At 37.6% G+C, this 21,804-nt stretch overlaps 1 protein-coding gene across 1 annotated transcript; it reads right to left on the bottom strand.

Annotated features, from left to right (window-relative positions):
- Positions 1–260: 260 nt before the first annotated feature.
- LOC129869793 (uncharacterized) lies at positions 261–2,657 on the bottom strand. The gene has a single exon (XM_055944404.1). It carries the CDS (start codon positions 2,655–2,657, stop codon positions 261–263), a length of 2,397 nt encoding a protein of 798 aa, XP_055800379.1.
- Positions 2,658–21,804: the final 19,147 nt, after the last annotated feature.

Raw genomic sequence — 21,804 nt, 5'->3', positions numbered from 1 at the left:
TCTCTTTAGCTCCTGAAAGTGCAAATGAAGAGCAAACATAAACTTTTACATTTAAAAAGACTTAAAATAAACACCAACTCAAAGTAAAAGCACTCTTCCTCCGGAAAAATAATTTGACATAAAATGGCTTCAAAACAATACAAAAACATCCTGAACAATAGAGTTATAGGCATTTTCTATTGAATTAGAAAGCATGTAATAATAAGCCTATCAAAACATTGTTTTACAATTGAAATTCAACTACATACACTACTACAAATCTACAATTGTACTCTACGAGGTTTCATATCTTGAAATGTCTTAATAATAGCATCATTAGAAATACTATCAAATACATCTTTTTCTAAATAAGGCACCAAACAACCACTAAAAAAATCATCACTCATTTTGCTCCGCAAGTCATTCTTGATATACTTCATTGCCGAAAAAGCTCTTTCAACGGAGGCAGTGGCAACTGGTAGAAGTAGAGCAAGTTTCACTAAGCGGAATACCAAAGGATAAGTAGAATGTTTCTTTGTCTGAATTAATATTTTGGAAAGATCACAAAGCCCATTTAGATCGGAGAACCTTTCATCAACATCACGAACATCTACAACATAACTTGCAAGTTGATTCTCAAGAGCACTCATATTAGATTCATCAAAGTCATCCGGATATAATTTTGCCATTCTCATTACTTTTTTAATGTCAAAACTTGAAAATGAGTTAATTGGATTTAAGCAAGCAATTCCATGGAGCAAATCGGTAGTCACCTCATCAAAACGACCATTAAGTTCTTGAAGTTGCCAATCAATAATATTGCAAAAAACTTCAACACGATAATGATGTAAGATTGTATAGTTAGCAAGATTTCGTCGTGATCTTAAAGAGCTAACATATGGCTCCTCAAAGTTAGGTATCAAAACATCATGTTTGATACAAAATGTAGATACCTTAGCAATAAGAGAGTCCCATTCATCATCCCTTAAAACTTGCAACCTTCTCTTTGCTACTTCAACAAGTAGCATGGCATTTGCATTATCTTGCTCCTTTTTTTGTAAGCATTTATTAAGCTCATTTGTAATTGCTAAGACATCTCTCATCAAATGCAACATGAACGCAACCTCATATGTTCGGCAAGCTTCGAGATGTCCCATTGCCCTAGCTCTTTCATCCATATTTCGTGCATCAAGAGCAAGTGATTCAAGAACATCAAGAATAGAGCCAAACATAATAATAAAATTATTAAAGGATTTATAATGAGATCCCCAACGAGTGTCACAAGCTCTTGAAAGACCAAGTTGTTGATTCAAGCCCCTACCGGTTGTAAGTTCACCCATATCTAATGCCTCTTTAATCGTTTCTTTTTGAGAATCACGTAATTCATCCATACGTTTGAAAGAAGATCCCAATACATTTAAAATATTTGAGACCAATACTACAAGTTTTCCCACTTCAACACACTTTTTAGAGACCCCAACAAGAGTTAGTTGAAGTTGATGAGCAAAACAATGGATGGAATGAGCCGATCTACTTTCTTGCCTAATCAACATTTTAAGGCCATTGATCTCACCTTGCATATTGCTTGCACCATCATAACATTGTCCACGCACACTTGATGGACTCAAAGAATGTTTAGCAAGTAAATTAACAATTGCCTCCTTTAGAGATGAAGCACTAGTATCTTGAACATGAACAATGTCAATAAGTCGTTCCATCACAAATCCCTTTCTATCAATATATCGAAATACAATAGCCATTTGCTCTTTGCGTGACACATCAAAGGATTCATCAACTAGCAAGGCAAAGTAATCACCATTTAATTCCTCAAGAATAGCTTTAACGGTCTCTATTTTACATGCACTCACAATATCTTTTTGAATTATTGGAGAAATCATTTGATCATTTTTAGGAGCATGTTCTAGTACATAATCACATATTTTATCACATTTTTTTGCATACCATGAGAGAATTTCAAGAAAGTTACCCCTACTAAGTGATGATTTAGATTCATCATGACCTCGAAATGCAAATCCCTGAGTTATGAGAAGTCTTACTACATCAACCGAAGCACTTAAGCGAATCCAATATCCATACTTGAGTTGATTAGATTGCCTCTCAAATGCAAATTGAATAGACTGTCGTTGTCGTAATAAATCTTGACATTTCTTTTTTGATTGATTATGAATGCTATTTGGTAGACCAATATGTTTGTCAAGACTACTCTTTTTATTCCAACTCTTAAACCCAACACTTGAAAATACTTCACCTCCTCCTTGATGAATGTTATGGTCTTTAAATAGATAACAATACAAACAATAGACTGCATCTTTGCTAACACTATACTCCAACCAATCATGATATACATCATCAAACCATTCATGATTAAAACGACGTATTGATCCAGAAATATTTGTTTGAGGATACTCATGCACCGCTAGACGAGGTTGGCAAGGACCATTCAAAAGGTATGTTCTTCTAATAACATCACGATGATTTGGATGATAGTTCAATATTGAGATTCTTTCACTAGGATCAAACTTTAAAGAATCCAAATCAAATTCTTGAGAAGAGTGTAATGATATTTCCGAATGATTAGCATTTTCTTCTTGGTTAGATTGACTATGACTATGAGAGGCTAAACTTGATTTCGAAACTTTGGTGAAATACTTCTTCATTGAAGCTTGATAGTTGAGACTAAACAGTAAAGAGCACATAAATAAGACAATAAATACCATTATACCAAAGCCAAAGGCATATATAAAATCTGAAAATTTTTAGAACACACAAAAAAGGAAGAAGAGCTAAGAACTTACAGCAAGTCAGCAATGAGCAGGCGCAGCGGCAACGGACAGCAACTGGCAGCAACTGGCAGTGACGAATGGACAGCAGCAGCAAAGACCAAAGAGCAGCTAGGAGAAGAGAAGAGTTGAGGAGAAAAAGAAGGCTTTTTTATCCCTAGAAATCCCTAGAAATTAGAAGAAGAGGGCTTTTTTATTTGTTAAGTTTTAATTAAAGATTTAAAATTTAAAAAATTAAAATGTTAAGAAGTCATTTTTTAATTTAAAAAACGCCAAAAAAATAAATCTAAAAACGCACCTAAAAGCAGAAATAAAAAAAAGTGTGGCTATTTTTGGATTCGAACCCGCGACGCAAGGGCATGCAAGCGAAATATTGAACCCTCTTTGCCACTGAGCTAGTCCTTTGGCTTATGCTCAGGGTGTTCAACATTAAATATATACACATAAATTAAAAAAAATATTTTATATATACAGTATAATTTTTTAACGAAGGGGGTTCGGATGAACCCCCTGGACTCAACGTAGATCCGCCCATGGCTGGAGATGATGAAAAGAGTTGTGCCAAAGTACCACAATATATAGCTATTCTAAAAGAGACTAATGAAGGTGTTGTGGTAAAATTAAGGTGTTTTGAATTAGATCTACTCAATCCAAGATGCAATTCAATCTTTGAAATTTTTTACATTGGCTTTGAGGCACAAGGTTATGATTTTGTTAATGGCTGTAGAAGCATTATTGTTATTGATGCCTGTTTTATGAAGGGTCCATTTCAAGGAAAATTACTTATTGCTATTTTACTTGAAGTAAATTCGGATATTTTTTCTTTAGCAGTCATTATTGCTAATAAGGAGGATGGTTCAACATGGAAATATTTTCTTGATTGCTTGTCTAGTTCTGTTGGAGATCGATAGAGGGTATCACCATTATGAGTGACAGGCAGAAAGGACTCAAAAATGCTGGGAAAAAGAATTTTCCAATGGATAATCATAGTTTTTGTGCAAGACATTTTTGTAATAATTTTAAAGCCAACAGTTGAGACAATTTTTCTAGACAGCAGTTAAGGCCTATAATGAGACAAGTTATGAATGAGATGAAAGAAGCAAGCAAACTTGCTTAGAATTGGTTGTTTTATGACTGTAACGAATCACTAGAAAATAGGAGAAGACATAAATTTGATGAGCATGTAAAAAACAATCACGTTACGAATAACATGACCAAATCTTTCAAAAGCCAATTCTTAGACTGTTGGAATGGATTAAAAGAAAAATTATGACTGGATTTGAACAAAGGTTGTTTCCCTAGAAGGTCAAAAGAATTAATCAAAATCAAAAGAAGGGGAGGAAGTTGCTTTGTTTCCGAAAAAGTGGTGAAAAATTATGTGAACTTAAAGGAGATGTCTTGTCTATGTACAGAATGAAAAATCAGTGGAGTGTCATGCAAACGTGCCCTATGTTGCATGATGATCCTACTAGACTTCTTCATCCTCTGCTCACTAGAGATTCGACTTATTCTAAGAAAATCAATCCAATTCCATGAGATCAAATGGTCAATAATTATTTTATGTTATTCAATTTACAGGCTTTATTCTGTTCTTGAATAGATATACAGAACACGATTTATCTACTGAATGAGATGATGCATGACTAGGACCTGTTGCGCATTGCCTTTTTCATTGATCAAATGGTATGTGAATCTGGTTGAGGGCAGAGTACAAGTATTAATTATCTTCGTCAAATACGAATCTAGGATTTAAATTTTAGAGATAATGTCAAAAATACACTTAAATTATCTTTTTTTTTTGAGTTTCATACCTAAACTATCACTTATTGTTTTGAGAAACCCACCTCAGTGGTGTGTGTAATACACTCTCTCTACTCTCTCTATTTTTAAAAAAAACCTTGCCACATGACATTCCACATAGATAAAATATTAAATTTACAGGCTTTATTCTGTTCTTGAATAGATATACAGAACACGATTTATCTACTGAATGAGATGATGCATGACTAGGACCTGTTGCGCATTGCCTTTTTCATTGATCAAATGGTATGTGAATCTGGTTGAGGGCAGAGTACAAGTATTAATTATCTTCGTCAAATACGAATCTAGGATTTAAATTTTAGAGATAATGTCAAAAATACACTTAAATTATCTTTTTTTTTTGAGTTTCATACCTAAACTATCACTTATTGTTTTGAGAAACCCACCTCAGTGGTGTGTGTAATACACTCTCTCTACTCTCTCTATTTTTTTAAAAAAACCTTGCCACATGACATTCCACATAGATAAAATATTAAATAAACTATTAATATTATAGTTAAAAGTTAAAGACTAAAGTATTTCTATCCCCAAAAAAAATATTATTTTTTTATAAAAGAAATTAATTTAAAAAAATTATTTTTTTAAAAACTAAAATTTAAAATATTTTTCTCACGCACTCCACCACCCCCTTCCCAATTCCCATCCTTTTATTTTTTAAAATTTTTAAAAGTTTTTTTCTAAAATATTTAAAACAAATTCAAATTTCACCCCCTCCACCACTCCTTCCTAAAAAATATTATTATTTTTATTTTTTTTAAAAAATAAAATTATACCCACCCCAACTAACCATCCTCTCTTAATTTATATATATAGATTTTTATATATTTTTCTCATTTTTGGTTAGATATGTACGTATACTTTTAGGAAAATATTTTTTCATTCTTGCGGTCATCTCATCTCTCTCTCTCTCTCATACTGTTCATCATCTCCGATCAATTCTGAATGGCTTCACCGCCGCCGGTGAAGCTCCCTTGGCCACCGAATATAGATCATCAAACATCACCCCTTCATCCAGCTAATGACACTCTGAATCTGCAAAATAACACTGCAATTTCAAGTGAAGCTGGTTTGAATCAACAACAATCGATCGGCCAACAAAATACTTATGCAATCACTGTCTCTGAAGAGGAGCTGAGAATTGCACACAAGATCATCAATTTTCAGAAACATGGTTTGATTCGAGTATCAAGAGTTGTGGTAGATGATTCCTTATCGTTTGGACTACATACAGTCCAAAAATTGGATCAAACCACCGCACCATTTGAGAGCATTGAACAGGAGACTCCTGAGAGAAACATCGCAGAGTCGCCGGAGTTGCGCCTTCATATTCGAAGGGGTTCCGGCGACACTCGAGACGGCGGACCCCCTGGGGTTTATTCCCCACCTCATGGCGCTCCTACCACCAAAATTTCAACCTAAATGGACGATGAAATCGTTGGGGATGATGGTACCGGCGAGGTTGCCGGAGCTCAGGCGACATTTTCAGGTGGAAACCAATGCAAAACGGGGCATTTCAATGATATAAATACACCCCACCAGGTGAACTCTCTCGAATATATGCCCAGCACTCAGCAGACGATTTCTTCAAGCATTGCTGCACACACACAGGAACTGCTCCTTCAAATTCGAGCAGATTCCGGCTTCGTTCGTGATGGCGCAGTAGCAGGGGTTTGCTCTCCATGCGAAGATGAATCTTTGGGTATAAGTTTCGCTGGAGGAACCATTGCCAGCGAACATAGTGATGGCGGCGCCGAAGCTCCGGTGACCCAAATCGAATAAGATGAATGCCAATATGTTCAACAAGATGCTGTGCATCTTTCCACCCATGAGCGCCATCTCAGTTCCTCACCAAAAGCTTCGAATATCTCCAAGAACACTGACAGTACATTTCTCGCCGGAGCTCCGACGAATTTTCCGGCACAACATCAACCCCAAAAGAACCACAATGGGGGTGCGCATCATCCTATCTAGGTAGGGAACTTCGAATCTTCCCCAAATTGCTCAAATTCAAAAAGTCGTCAAGACAACTGTGGTGGTGCCGGAGCTCCGACGATCCAATTGACTGGCGACCAATGCCAAAAGGTTCATCAACGTGTTATACAGCTTCCAAGCTATCAAGGGTGCCTCGAATCATTGCCAAAAACTCCTCAAGCTGAAGAACACTGTAACATGTATGTTCAAGCTGAAACAGTGGATGGTGTGTTGGTTCATGACCAATACCAGCAGAAAAGGGGTAAAGTGCACACATTGGAATGCATTGAGGATCATGATCATGTCCCAAAAGGAGGTGCTGATCAGCAATGCAATAGTAGTCCTACAGTGGCTCCTCCAGTTCAATATGTTGGTCTTGTGGATAAACACAATGCAAAGGGGAATACTTCCATTGGAAATGTGCAAAAACAACCTACACAGTTGAGTGAGGGACACAATGTGAATCTGCAACCAGTACAAAGACCTTATATCCCTAATAGTAATCCTATGAGAGTGTCAAATAACTTTGAAAGGCATAACTCCAATAACCCAGCTGCTGCTAACACTAGAAACAAGCCTAGCCACATAAATCCTAACCTGAGTGTCTCTCAAAATAAGCCTCCTAATACCAATATAACCACCCCTCCTAACCCTGTCATCCCTCACACTTTAGCTACTAAATTGAGAGCCCAAGAGGCAATGAAAAATAATGATATTGATATTACCCCTCCTAAAATTACTATAAAACAGGGATATCCTGCTGTGGTTTTTACAAAAGAAGATTTCATGGTAAACCTAGCCACTGACTGTAAGTATACATTAGTAGGTAAATTCACCAACACCATGCCCAAAATGGAAATCATTAGAAAGGAATTCATCCTTCAAACAGAACTCAGAGGAGGAGTGAAACTTACACATTTTAACTCTAGACATCTTTACATAGACTTGGACAATGAGTATGACCACTCTACTGTATGGTCCAAAGGAAAAATGTATATAAATGGGCAGCTTATGAGACTCCAACTATGGACTCCCACCTTCAAGCCTGAAGAAGAAACACCTCTGGTTCCTATATGGGCTATCTTACCTGAACTGCCATGGCACTGCTATAGGCTTAAAGTGGTAACCCCTTTATTGTCTCCAATTGGAAAGGTATTGTTCTTGGACTTGGCAACTTACAAGAAAACAAGAGGTAGTGTAGCCAAAGTGAAAATTCAAATTGATCTAACCAAACAAAGACCCCAACACATTTGGATGGGCTTTGATGAAGATGAAAATGGAGATGGCAGGTGGCAATCCATTCAATATGAGGGAGTGCCAGACTACTGTCCTTACTGCAAGCATCAAGGGCACACCATACATGTTTGTAATGTTAAAAAAAGAGATGAAGATAATAAGAAAAAGAATGATCAAGATGAAGAGGTCAGGAACACCGACAAGAACATCACTGATAAGAGAAAGGCTCAGCAACATGCTACTGATCAACACAAGGAAACACAGCACCAAAAAGACCAACACATTAAGGAACAACAAAATATTAACAGGGCTGAAGCTGAAAAGAGAAATCAAGAACATGCAGGGTGGCAAACTCAAAAGAGGAAAGGCAAGAAAGATGGACACCACCACCAACAACAAACACAAAAGAATAAAACACAAAGCCTCATGCTACAAGGGGAAAGTTCTGTACCTCTCCAACACAAGACCAACAACAACCATCAAGTAAGAAATCAGCAGCAGGCAGGTATGATTATTAACTCTAACTCTAATACTTGTAATATCCAAACTTGTAATGTTGACTCTGGAGTCCAGAGCCAACCCCTCCATCCCCATACAATAGTGAATCCCAGTCCCCATAATCCCATGCAGCAGGTACTACATGTGAAAAAAGCAAGCAAACCTGCAGATACTACCAGATCTGATCCTAATATTGATTTGCTTAATGTGGAATGCAACAATTCCATCCCAGGTATTGACTCAATGCTCCCACACCACCATGGCTCCCCCAATACTTTTAATGTCTTAAATAATATTGCTGTTGTGGCTGAAAAAGTCTGTAGAGGTGAGGTTGGGGGAATACAGGAGAAACTCACTAATCTACAAGAAGGGGAACCCAGGAGGAGGGAACATCTATTGGTAGACCATAAGAGAGACTCTACATCCCCTGCAACCACTTTTTCAGCAGCCATAAGGTCCAACAGGCAAGTTCAACAAGAGGATGTTCAATAGATTTCTGAGGACATGCTTTAAATTAATGTGACTGATAAGAAAGATGCTAAATCTCCAAAGAGCAGTGAACAAAACCAGGGTGCAGTAGCTCAGCTTCTGAACAATAAAAGTACTCTATCTTTGAGTAAAAAGAAGAGGGATTCTATTAAAAAGAAATTTGTTCAGGACATGAAATCTGGACAACCAAGTGTGAACTATGTTCTTGTGCCAGAATAAGCAGGCATACATGTGACCCCTCTACAAATTCAAGATACATCTAATGAGAAGTATGCACTTAGAAAAGGAGACATCTTAGAGGATTTAACTGATGAGTACAGGGTCACTCATTCTGAAGATGAGGATGATCCTGACCAAAGGGAGGAAACAAACCAGGAAGATCAAATAAAAGCCTTTAGAACCACTATGGAAGTTTTGTTACAGAAGAAAAAGCAGCAGGTCAATGAGGAAAATGATCCATCTTCAACAAGTAAGCAAACAAGAAGAAGAATAAGAAAAGTACCATCACCAGTTCTGATAATGTTGCTTTCAAAAGCAACATCAACACAAGGTCTAAATCCCACAAACTTTGATGATTAGTACAATTTGCTGGAATGCAAGGAGTATTAATACTCAAGGCGCCTTAGACAGACTTCAAAAACTCAAGGATTATCACAACCTATCCATGTTAACAATTCTGGAACCATTTGCAAAGCAATCACAGCTCAACCACTACAGAAATCAATTGAGAATGGACAGTGCCATCCATAATCCCAATAACAAGATTTGGTTGTTTTGGAATCAGAATGTGGACTGCTCTGTTATAGATCAAGATGAACAGTAGGTTACTTGTGAAATCAAATATGTGGCTAATCCTAATTCCCATATTATTACCTTTGTTTATGCCAAGTGTAAGGATTACATGAGAAGGAGCCTTTGGGATAAGATGCTGTAGTATGCTAACACAAACAAACCATGGTGCACTATTGGAGACTTTAATGTGATCACAGATGTTGAAGAAAAACTAGGAGGGCAACCATACAATATGAACAAAAGTTTTGAGTTTATAAGTGTAATTGAAGCATGTGGTCTCACTGATTTGGGCTCCCATGGGCAGAAGTTTACATGGTGCAACAACAGGGACATGGAAGCTAGAATATGGAAGAGGTTGGACAGGGCCATGGTGAATGATAGGTGGTTAGAGATAATGCCTATGACTACCATGACTCATCTTGCTTCTACAGGTTCAGACCACTGTCCTCTTTTACTTGAATGCAAGAAGACTTACAGTAATCCTATAAAATACTTCAAGTTCCTTAATTGCTGGGTGGAGAATGAGTCCTTTTTGGACACTGTTAGAGCCTGCTGGGAAGAATCTATTGAAGGTAATCCAATGAGAATATTCCATATGAAACTTAAGAGGGTGGCAAACACTCTTAGCACTTGGTCAAGACAACAATATGGAGACATATATGAAGCTGTCAAGGATTTTGAACAGAAGGTACAACAAGCAGAAGAGGCTATCATCCAACACAATTTTGAAAGTAATAGGAGCAAGCTTAATCAGGTGAATGCTTAGTACATTAGATATTTGAAGACAGAGCATTCTATCCTTAAGCAAAAAACTCAGCTTCAGTAGTTTAAGGATGGAGATGCCAACTCCAAATATTTTCATGCTATCATCAGAGGAAGGAGAAGAAGATTATTTATTCATAAAATCACTGATGACCAAGAAAACACCATTCAAGGTGATCAAAACATAGCTATTGCTGCCTGTGAATACTTTGAGAAGATCTTTACTGGAAAAGAGGATTTGATCAATGAAGATATCCTAAAATGCATACCCAATACCATCACAGCTCAGCAAAACCAAATTCTTAATGCTATGCCTACCAAGGAGGAGTTGAAAGCTGCTGTATTTTCTCTCAGTGATGTGTCTGCTGCAGGTCCTGATGGATTTAATGGCAAATTCTTCCATACTTGTTGGGATATTATTAGTGAAGATTTGTTAAACTTAGTAAAGTACTTTTGTTGTGGACATTCTATTCCCAAGTTCATCACACATGCTTGTTTGGTTCTACTCCCAAAAGTAGACCATCCTAATAAACTTTCAGATTTCAGGCCTATATCACTCAACAACTTCACCAATAAAGTGATTTCTAAAGTCCTTTACCTCAGACTAGCCCCAATTCTCCCTCAGGTAATCTCTGAAAATCACTCTGGGTTTGTACAGGGAAGAAGCATTTCTGAAAATATTATGTTAGCACAAGAGATCATTCATGGCATCAAAAAACCAAAGATTGGAGACAATGTTGTTATCAAACTAGACATGGCCAAAGCCTATGACAGGGTGTCTTGGTCATTTATATGTCTAGTTATGAGAAGAATGGGTTTTGGAGATGTATTTATTGACATGGTTTGGAGGTTAATGGCTAATAACTGGTACTCAGTTATTGTGAATGGAGGTAGGCATGGTTTCTTTCATTCTACAAGAGGCCTCAAACAGAGAGATCCTTTGTCTCCAGCCCTATTTATTTTAGGTGCTGAGGTGCTGTCAAGACTACTCAACAACCTTCATCAACACTATTTGTACACAGGCTTTCACATGGAGAAGAAGGGTCCTTCAATTAATCACCTGAGCTTTGCTGATAATGTAATTATTTTCACTTCAACCTTCAACTTTTCCCTCAAGATGATCATGAAGACTATGCAGCTATATGAACACACATCAGGACAGCTTATTAACAAAGAAAAGAGTCAATGTATGATCCCTCTGAATACTGATCCAGCTATTATTGAAAGGGTAACTTCTATCACTGGTTTCAAATCAACTCATGGCCCTATTACCTATTTAGGATGTCCCTTATATATTGGGGGTCAAAGAATCATTTACTTTACTAGTATGGTCTCCAAAGTGATCTCCAGGATTAGAGGATGGCAGACCAAAATATTGAGCTATGGGGGAAGAGCTACTCTTATTAAGTCAGTGTTGCAATCCCTTCTAATCCACCTGCTGTCAGCTATCACCCCTACAGTCACTATCCTTAAACAAATTACAAGCCTTATGGCAGATTTTTTCTGGGGCTGGGACAAAGAAAAGAGAAAATACCATTGGTCATCTTGGGAGACACTCAGCTACCCTGTGGAGGAAGGGGGTATTGGTATGAAAAACATACAAGATGTGTGCTTGGCCTTGCAATACAAATAGTGGTGGACCTTCAGGTCTAAGAAGACACTATGGGGAGAATTCTTAAAGGCTAAGTACTGCCAAAGAGCACATCAGTGATAAAAAAATAGAATACAGGTCAATCTCTTATGTGGAAGCATATGGTGGCAAATAAAATGAATATTGAGCCTTATATAAATTGGCACATCAATTTAGGTACATGCAACTTTTGGTGGGATGATTGGATGGGTATAGGACCCCTAGCTAATCACAATAGCTATCTACCAAGGCTCAATAATACTACAGTCTCTGAATACCTGGAGAATGGAGAATGTAATGTGCAGAAAATCAGAAAAGATGCCCCTCCTCAGCTGGTGCAGCAGATACTTAACACTGATATTATCTACAAACACAACATACCTGGTCAAGCTTGCTGGAAATTGAATTCTCATGGTGGCTTCACATGCAAATCTGCTTGGGAACAAATCAGGGAGAAGAAAGCTAGGACCTTAACTGATGGCAGCACTTGGCACACCAACATTCCTTTCAAAGTTTCCTTTCTACTTTGGAGAGCTCTCAGATATAAGCTACCCACCAATAATAAATTTGTCCAGTTTGGAGTAGCACCAGCAGCATGCTCTTGTTGCTACAGACTTGGATTGGATGATATAGAGCACATATTTGCTTCTGGAGATTTTGCCAAGCATATTTGGCAACAATTCTCCAGTTCCTGGGGGATCCTGCATGACACCATGTCCCTAAGATGCATCCTGATGAAGTGGTGGACTTCCAAGCCCAATAATGATGTCCATAAGCTCATGTTGCAGGCCACTCCTATCTTTGTTTATTGGCATATATGGAAGAATAGATGTGCAAGCAAGTATGGAGGAAAGAAATCTAGTGTTACTAGAGTTAAATTCTCCATAGGTAAGGATCTATACATGATGATAAACAATGCTTACCCCTACATTAAGTGGCCAGAGAGCTGGAAGGAGCTAGTTACTATGGTAGAACAATGCCAGCATGATATGAGAGTGATCAAAGTGGTGTGGATCAGGCCTCCACCTTCCATAGTGAAGTTGAATACTGATGGAAGTGCACTAGACAACCCTGGGAAAATTGGAGCAGGGGGAATATTAAGAGACCACAATGGGAACTTAATATATGCCTTTGCAACTCCATTGGGACAGGGTACTAACAACCAAGCAGAGGTGCAGGCAGCAACTATGGGCATCAAATGGTGCCTCCAACATGGCTACAATAGAGTGATATTGGAAGTTGATTCAGAATTATTGACCAAGTGGATGAAACAAGATATCAAACCACCTTGGAGCATTTACAAATATATTGCAAATTTGCAGTCTTTGGTCCAGCTCCTGGAATTCTTCCAGTGCATACACATATTCAGAGAAACAAATCACCCTGCAGATACCTTATCTAAATGCAGCTACATGTTCAATCAGACACAATAATTCTACAACTTACAGCAGCTTCCAAAAGAAACCAAGGGTTACTTCAAGATGGACAAGCTAGGACTGGCAAGTTTCAGAAGGAAAAGCCTAAAAAGGATCAAACAACCTCCTTGATTAATATATCTTAAGTCAGATTGTGTAATAGTTTTCTATATGTATTTTGCAATGTACTGTTTCTTAGTCAACATAGCTATGTCATATTGTAAAGGGAGAGTCTCCCTAGTTTATTGCTTTCATAGAATAATCAACATACCACTAGAGGTAAAGAATAGAGTAGAGGTCTTCTCCTTTCTTCTTATTCTTGGATGTGCAGGTAGGTGCAGACATACAATAGACCATCCAGCAATTGGAGGCCCATTCATGGTTGCAACACACATGCAGCATCCCACAACAAGATCACCAACAACCAACACCCTACAACACCTTGATGAATCACACAACACCAACAACAACCAACAGGAATCTGCAGAACACCATCAACCAATGGAGTGCAAGCCTACTGTTTGTCTTGTTGATTATTTCTTGTTTGATTGTTTTTGTGCAGGTGTAACAAATCCATCAACTTCCAACAGTCAACACTCACTATGGCTGTTTCTCAACAATGCAACTACAATAGATGAGGAAACCAAACAACCCCTGCTGGAGCAACTGTTGGAACCAACAAGAGCTCACTATTCTTGGACCTACCCCTTGTGTTTGCTTGTTTGTTTATGTAGGTTGCTGGAGCATCAGAAGCTGCAAACTCTAACAAGCTGCAGTTGCACAAGCCATGTACTATAGCAGCAACAGCTGACCTGGAAAATCTTCAACCATTTCCAGCACACAACAACAACAACCCTAAATCCCTTGCAAATACCAGAGCAACAACAGTAGTACTTGTTTGTGGTCCAACTGATTCTGCAGGTCACATAGAAGCTCCATATGCATCAACCATTCAACAGCATCAGCAACAACACAAGCCAAAAGCAACACACAATTCAGTAACAGTCAGGAAAATCTCAACAATATGCATCATGCAACATCAAACTAATCCCACATGTTATAGTATGATAGCATATGTAGCAACTACAGACCTCAAGAAGTCACAACCCAAACGGATAACTGGAGACGTTAATCGAGCGACCTTGAAAAAGTTAGCCGACTGAAGACTCATCAAATGAAATACATTCATATGTCACCAAATATGCAACACCATGCACTGACATTGCATGAAGCACTCGCATCTCATGGACAAGCTCGGTATGAAAAAGATTAAGAAGGCGAAGATGAAATGAACGATCTCAATCCATGGAAATTGGAAGTTTCATATACTTGTTCTTCAATTTAGCTATGTTTTAATGTAGCTTAGTTGAATAGGACTAGCGTAGGTTTTCTTCTTGTATTGACATGGAAGGGGAGAGTCTCCCTCATTTACGTTTTTCTTAGTTTTATTGTATCGAGAGGAGTTCTCTCGTAGGTTTATCGCTTTCCATCTACCAATGGAGATGAGCTGGCCAATCTTAGTAGGTCGGCTGACTTATGAACCATCTTAAGTTCGGAGGTAAGGTTTATGTCCCCCTCTGTGTATTTTTATTATTTTTATTTATGTTAAGGCTTGGGGGTGCTGCTCAACCCCTGACTGTGCACGAGAGGTGGGAGCCTCGTGTAGGGTTTGTTTCCCCCCCCCCCAAAAAAAACACAAAATGAGAATTTTTTTTTGAAAGCTGAGAGTTATGTGGGGCGGGGTAGATTTATTTTTTTTAAAAAAATATCAAAATTATTATTTGAAGAGGAGGGGGGAGGGGGGGGGGACATTGAGTAATAATTTTTAAAAAAACTTTTATACCATAAATTTAATAAATAAAAATAAAATTAAAATATTTGGGGAGGGGGCGCGAGTTATGGTGGGAGAAAGCGGTGGAGTGAAGTAATAAAAATATTTTATATTTTATTTTATAACTTTTATTTGGCGGGAGATAGTAATACTTTAATCTTTATTTTTAACTAATTCTAATAATTTATTAATTTTTTAATGTGGAATGTTTTGTCCATGTGGAGTGTGATATAACATTTTTTTTAAATAAAAGAAATAGTGTAGTACACACACCATGATGAAAGTGGAATAAAAGAGATATGTGTGTTAAAAGAGAGATGTGTGTTTATTAAACTAATAAGTGATAGTTTATGTATAAAACTCACACTCCCAATAGTTTGGTATGACACTCAAAAAAAAAAAGATAGTTCAAGTGTGTTTTTGACACTTATCTCTAAATTTTATGGTTTTAATTTTAATTTTTTTAGATATAAATGTAAAAATACACCTGAACTATCCCCTTTTTTGAGTTTCATATCTAAACTATTGAGATTGTGAGTTTCATACTTAAACTATCTGTAACACCCCCTAAAAACATTGTATATGATGTTTCAATTCTCAATGAAAATAATATCGCTTAGGTATTTTGGGCTTAACCTCTAATAGGATGGTCCAAATTAGATGATTCAAATTTTTGAATAACTCGAACATCATTACCTACAACTTTTGTGGACCATATTTTAAGTTTCAGAGGTTAAGTAGGTCAAATAAATTAATTGTTGCAAGACATGGTGCTGTGATAAAATAGAGTATTTGTAGAAGAAAAATCATATCTCACAGTAGGATATTCCAAATCGGTTGATTCTTAAACGATATGAAAGTAGACTTCTAGAGAAACAATTCATATAAAGACACCAAATTCTAATGAGGAAGTTATCTTTTTCAAACGCAGCTCCAAAAAAGGGTATTCTATTAAAAGAAGGTTCATCTCACCAACCATGTAAAGATCTAGATCCCTTTGACATCACCAATGACATCAATAGTCCTCCATTTGATATCAGCCATGACATCACAATCTTTCATTAAATTTTCAGATTTTTCTTTATAATTATTTTAATTATTATTAGGTCCCTCCTTCACACCTATAAATACCCACCTTATTTCATCATTTTGTTCATCAAGCTTTCTCAAGCAACTCTTCTCTCTATACACTCCTTTACTCATTCTCAAAATATAGTTTTACTTCTTAATAGTGTAGAAATACTATTCCGATGATTCATATACTCCGGATAGTACACAAAATGCTCCGACGAGGAGAAAATGCTAGGATTCAAGAGTGTTTATTAAGTCCTTCAATTTTGAGTAACGCTTTGCATTCTAGGTATGTAAGGCTTCAATGAGAGTATTCCTTCCACTCTCATGCCTAAAGTATTTTGATTATATGATAAATTATGTTTATTTTTCTTTAAGCTTTAATCTAAGTTATGTGGGTGTTTATCCATGGGTTCTTCCATCCATGTAGTCCAAAAACTCTTTCAACTAAATCTCTTGATTTCAAAAAAGATTTTCTTCTGGGTAATTCTTATTTCTATTTAATAGCATGAGTCATGGTTAAACTAATAATTATTGGTCTATTTTGATGCAAAATAATTTCATATGTATTAATTGATGGGTTTTAAGTATTTTTCCCCATTTAGCTCTCTAAAGGTTCTTGAAATTCATGATGAGTTGTTTAAAACATTATTTTTAATTAATGAATTTCAAATTCTTTATGCATAATTTCATTTATATACATGTTTGAAAGTTGAAGTGATTTAAACCCACCTAGATTTACTATATTTTCAATGAAGTTTGACTTGAAAGCTTTGACTCCAAATAAATGTTTATGAAAACAATGTCTATGATCAAAAGGGAGTCTTATGAAATAAAAGAATGATACAATGCTATGGATGGTGGATTCTTTATGCTATAAGGGCAATTCTTGCATATTTAAATCACTAAAGCTTTTAATGAGCTATTCCACTAAATGTGATGTTTTGAATTCTCAAGCTACATACTATGTCTATTTTGAAGTATTAAACTATTCCATGGGGTTGACTTAGCACCGAATGGAGCATTGAGGTAGGATTCGGTAAGGGAATACTAGTAGCAACTCCTTGTCTTATTAACTATGTGCCACTATAGGAGTCCTTGTAGGCTTAGGTTAATGGATCCATGAAAGCCCTTAAAGTTAATGTTAAAGAAATGAATGAAGTTGGCGGAGTTCTACCCGACAAGTAGTCTCCCCGCCAACGTAGGGGTTATGTTGGATTCCATATAATAGCTCGTATGGTCTTAAAAATCAATTATGGTCATTTTCCCACAAAATGAATATTTTAAAGTATATCTATATGACTGATTATGCATGCATTGCATTATGTTTCATATTACATAAATATTTTAATGTTTCCTCAATGTTCATACATGCTTACATAGTACATTCAAAGTACTAACGCATACTCTTTTGCCTACATGATATCACCATGTAGGGACCGGTGCTTCTCTTTATTCTCCTCCCCGTGGATAGTTGAGATTTTGTTTGAAGACTACTTTTGGTGAGTTTCCATGTTCCGGGAACAATACTCCTTTATCTTTCTAGCTTATGATATGTTGAGATCTTTAAACACTTACTATAGTATTTCTTTCTATTATGATTGAGGATGAGCTAGGGACTTGTCTTAGCCTCGTTAAATCTAAAAGTTAGAGGTATTGTTGGACATATGTAAGTTGAAGATTTACTATTATGATTTCTTCTTGTTTATTTATTGTCATTATCTATGAAAGGCTAAAATAATGCTAAGAGGCTTGTTTGAGGTACTTTCGGGTTGCTCATTTGCTATGTCACGTCTATACCCTAGGTTTGGGTCATGACAAACTTGGTATCAGAGCCTGAGATTTTGAATAGTCCTTGGAGTCAAACATACTACATCAAATAGGATCTTGTTCATGGTTGTGAAGGGTGCCACAACTATGAATAGGAGACTATGGGAGGTTTAGGAAAGTTTTCACTTCTTTCAAATTCATGTCGTGCCTTAGAGTGTCCTAAGCTTTCCTTTAACTAACGACTCATTTTGTGTTCTCTAGATAATGACTCGTGGAAGAGCACCTCCAATAGCAAGGTTTGACAATAAGGACAAGCTCCTCTGGTTCCCATTGCCTCACATCATGAGGAAGGGGTAACCCATGCCGAGTTTTGAAATATCATTACGTTATTGACTCAAGTCATAGAAACCAAGGGCATCAAGGTGTTCCTCCTCCCCAAATGTAAAATTCAACCTCTAGGATTCAGGATTTCCAAAGGATGAATTCACCCGAGTTCGATGGTTCTAAACTAGATGAGGACCCTATGGAGTTCATTAATGAGGTGTATCAGATTATGGCTATCATGGGTGTGCCACCGAATGAGAAGGCAGAGCTAGTGGCCTATCAACTCAAAGGTGTGGCTCGAGTGTGGTACAGACAATAGGTTGTTAAGAGGGATGAAGAAATGGGGCCGATAAGATGGGAAGAGTTCAAAGGTGACTTCGTAGACTGCTTCTTCCCATTGGAGCTAAGGGAGGCCAAAATCCAAGAGTTCATCAACCTCCGTCAAGGGAGTATGAGCGTGAGGGAGTATGCTCTAAAATTTACTAAGTTGTCAAAGTATGCTCCCTTCATGGTCTCCGACCCAAGAGCTAGGATCAGCAAGTTTATTTTCTGTGTCTCAAGCTTGGTGTCCAAGGAGTGCAAAATGGCCATATTGGTCAAGGAGATGGAAATCTCTCGGTTAATGCCTTACATAGAACAAATTGAAGAAGAGAAGCTGAGAGAGAGATCAAGGGGGTTCAAAAAGGCTAGAGTGGATGGTGGAGGGTTTAACCCTCAAAGGTCCGGTTATGGTAACAATGGAAAAGGCCAAAGTGGGTAATAATTTGTGGGACAAGGTTCCACCAATACTCCTCCTCCAAGGTTCAACAAGGACAAGGGTGCTAAACCAATGGTTCCAAGAGAGAATGTTGCTGCTCAAACTTTCCCCGTTGGTAAGAAGTATAGAAGGACTCACAAAGAGGAATGCTTAGCCGGCTCTAATGCATGCTTTAAGTATGGCAAGCTAGTCCACCATGCTAGGGATTTTAGAGATGGTGGTGGTAGGCCTCAAGGATAAATTGCTCATGGTCAACAAGCCCTAGGAGGTGTCCAATGAACCAACCGCTTTTACGCCTTGTATGGGAGATGAGAGGTTGAGGATGCACCTAATGTCATTACCGCTATGTTAAAGGTCTTTGCTTTTGATGTGTATGCACTATTAGATTCGGGTGCAAATTTATCATTTGTTACTCCATTCCTTGCTAATAGGTTTGATGTGTCACCCGAAATGTTATTAGAGCCCTATTTGGTGTCTATCCCCATTGGTGAGTCAGTTATTGCTAGAAAGGTCTATAGGGGTTGTCCCGTGTCTATCTTGCATAAAGTTCTTCCTTGTGATCTCATTGAGTTTGAAATGGTAGATTTCGATGTCATTCTTGGGATGGATTGGTTACATGCATCTTATGCTTCCATAGATTGTAGGATTCGTCGAGTAAAGTTTCAATTTTTCCAAATGAGTCCATCATTAAATGGGAGGGTCATGAATTGATGGTAAAGGGTAAGTTCATTTCTCATCTTAAGGCCCGAAAAATAATTTCTAAGAGTTGTATTTACCAGATTGTGAGGGTTAGGGATGTCGACTCCGAAAGTCCTCCTCTTGAGTCGGTTCCCATAGTTAATGAGTTTCTTGATGTCATTTCCGATGATCTTCTCGGTGTCCCTCCCAAAAAGGAAGTTGATTTTAGTATCGATCTCCTCCCCGATACCCAACCCATCTCTATTTCTCTTTACCAGATGGCCCGACAGAATTGAAAGAGTTGAAGGAATAATTAAAGGACTTATTAGAAAAAGGGTTCATAAGACCAAGTATTTCACTATGGGGTGCTCCTGTGTTATTTGTGATAAAGAAGGATGGGTCGCTTCGAATGTGCATAGACTACCAATAATTAAATAAAATGACAATTAAGAACAAGTACCTACTCCCTAGAATAGATGATGATCAATTGCAAGGGGCAAGTCAGTTCTCCAAGATTGACCTTTGGTCCGACTATCACCAACTATGGGTGAGGGAGTGTGACATTCCCAAAACAGATTTCTGAACAAGGTATGGTCACTTCGAGTTTATGGTGATGAGTTTTGGGTTGAAGAATATGTCGGTGACGTTCATGGACTTGATAAATAGGGTTTTTAAACCTTACCTTGATACTTTTGTGGTGGTCTTCATTGATGATATTTTGATTTATTCTCGAGGTGAGGAAGAACATAAAAATCACTTGAGAGTTGTGCTTCAAACATTGAGGGACAGTCAATTGTTTGCAAAATTTAGTAAGTGTGAATTTTGGTTGAAGGAGGTGGCATTTCTTAGTCACGTAGTTTCCGATGATGGGATCAAGGTTGATCCTATGAAAATTGAGACAGTCAAGAATTGGCCTAGACCGTTGTCTCCTTTAGACATTAGGAGCTTCTTGGATCTAGCTGGGTACTATAGAAGGTTCGTCGAAGGGTTTTCTTCCATCTCATCTAGTATGAAGAAATTGACCCAAAAGAAAGCCAAATTCATATGGACGGATGAGTGTGAGAAGATTTTCCAGACCTTGAAAGATCAAATTACCTCCACTCCTATTTTGACTCTACTAGAAGGATTAGAAGGGTTTGTAGTTTATTGTGATGTTTCAAAGATTGGTTTAGGTTGTGTCTTAATGCAAAACGGCAAGGTCATATCCTATGCTTCTAGACAGTTAAACGTGCAGGAGTGTAACTACCCTACCTATGACCTTGAATTGGCGGCCGTTGTTTTTGTTCTGAAGATTTGGAGGCATTACCTCTATGGGGTGCATGTGGATGTGCATACCGATCATAAAAGTATTCTATATGTGTTCACCCAAAAGGACCTTAATCTAAGGCAAATGAGGTGGCTAGAACTCCTTAAGAACTATAACATGAGTGTGCACTATCATCAGGGTAAAGCCAATGTGGTTGCCGATGCACTTAGTAGAGTGTCTATGGGGAGTGTGTCCCATTTGGATGAAGGTAAGAGGGAGTTGGTGAAAGATGTTCACCTGTTGTCTAGATTAGGGTTGAAGTTGTGTGGTACTGATGATGGATGTATGGTTGTTCAAAATAGGTTCGAATCCTCTTTGGTGGTGAATGTTAAATCAAAGCATGATCTTAACCTGACGTTTATTGAGTTAAAAAAGTTGGTGAAGGAAAATAAGATAGAGGTCTTTTCCCTAGGGGGAGATGGGGTGCTATACTATCAAGGTCGGCTATATGTTCCGGATGTTGATGGCGTAAGGAGTTTGATCTTGATGGAGGCTCATAATTCTACATATTCCATTCATCCCGGTTTGACGAAAATGTACCGAGACTTAAAAAAGTTCTATTGGGGGGTGGGCATGAAGAAGGACAAAACAAGGTTCGTGTCCGAAAAAACTATAAATCTTACCTCACTCCACCACTTTCTCTCACCATACCCCCCCAAACCCCAATTTTTTT

Source organism: Solanum dulcamara, chromosome 10, assembly GCF_947179165.1.
Source record: "Solanum dulcamara chromosome 10, daSolDulc1.2, whole genome shotgun sequence".
Taxonomy (NCBI): domain Eukaryota; kingdom Viridiplantae; phylum Streptophyta; class Magnoliopsida; order Solanales; family Solanaceae; genus Solanum; species Solanum dulcamara.
The sequence above is the reverse complement of the archived record's forward strand: the minus strand, read 5'-3'. Positions and strand labels throughout refer to the sequence as shown.

What these genes read in the sequence shown, in the direction of transcription:
- LOC129869793 (XM_055944404.1), bottom strand. Translation starts at nt 2,657, where the DNA reads ATGAAGAAGTATTTCACCAAAGTTTCGAAATCAAGTTTAGCCTCTCAT.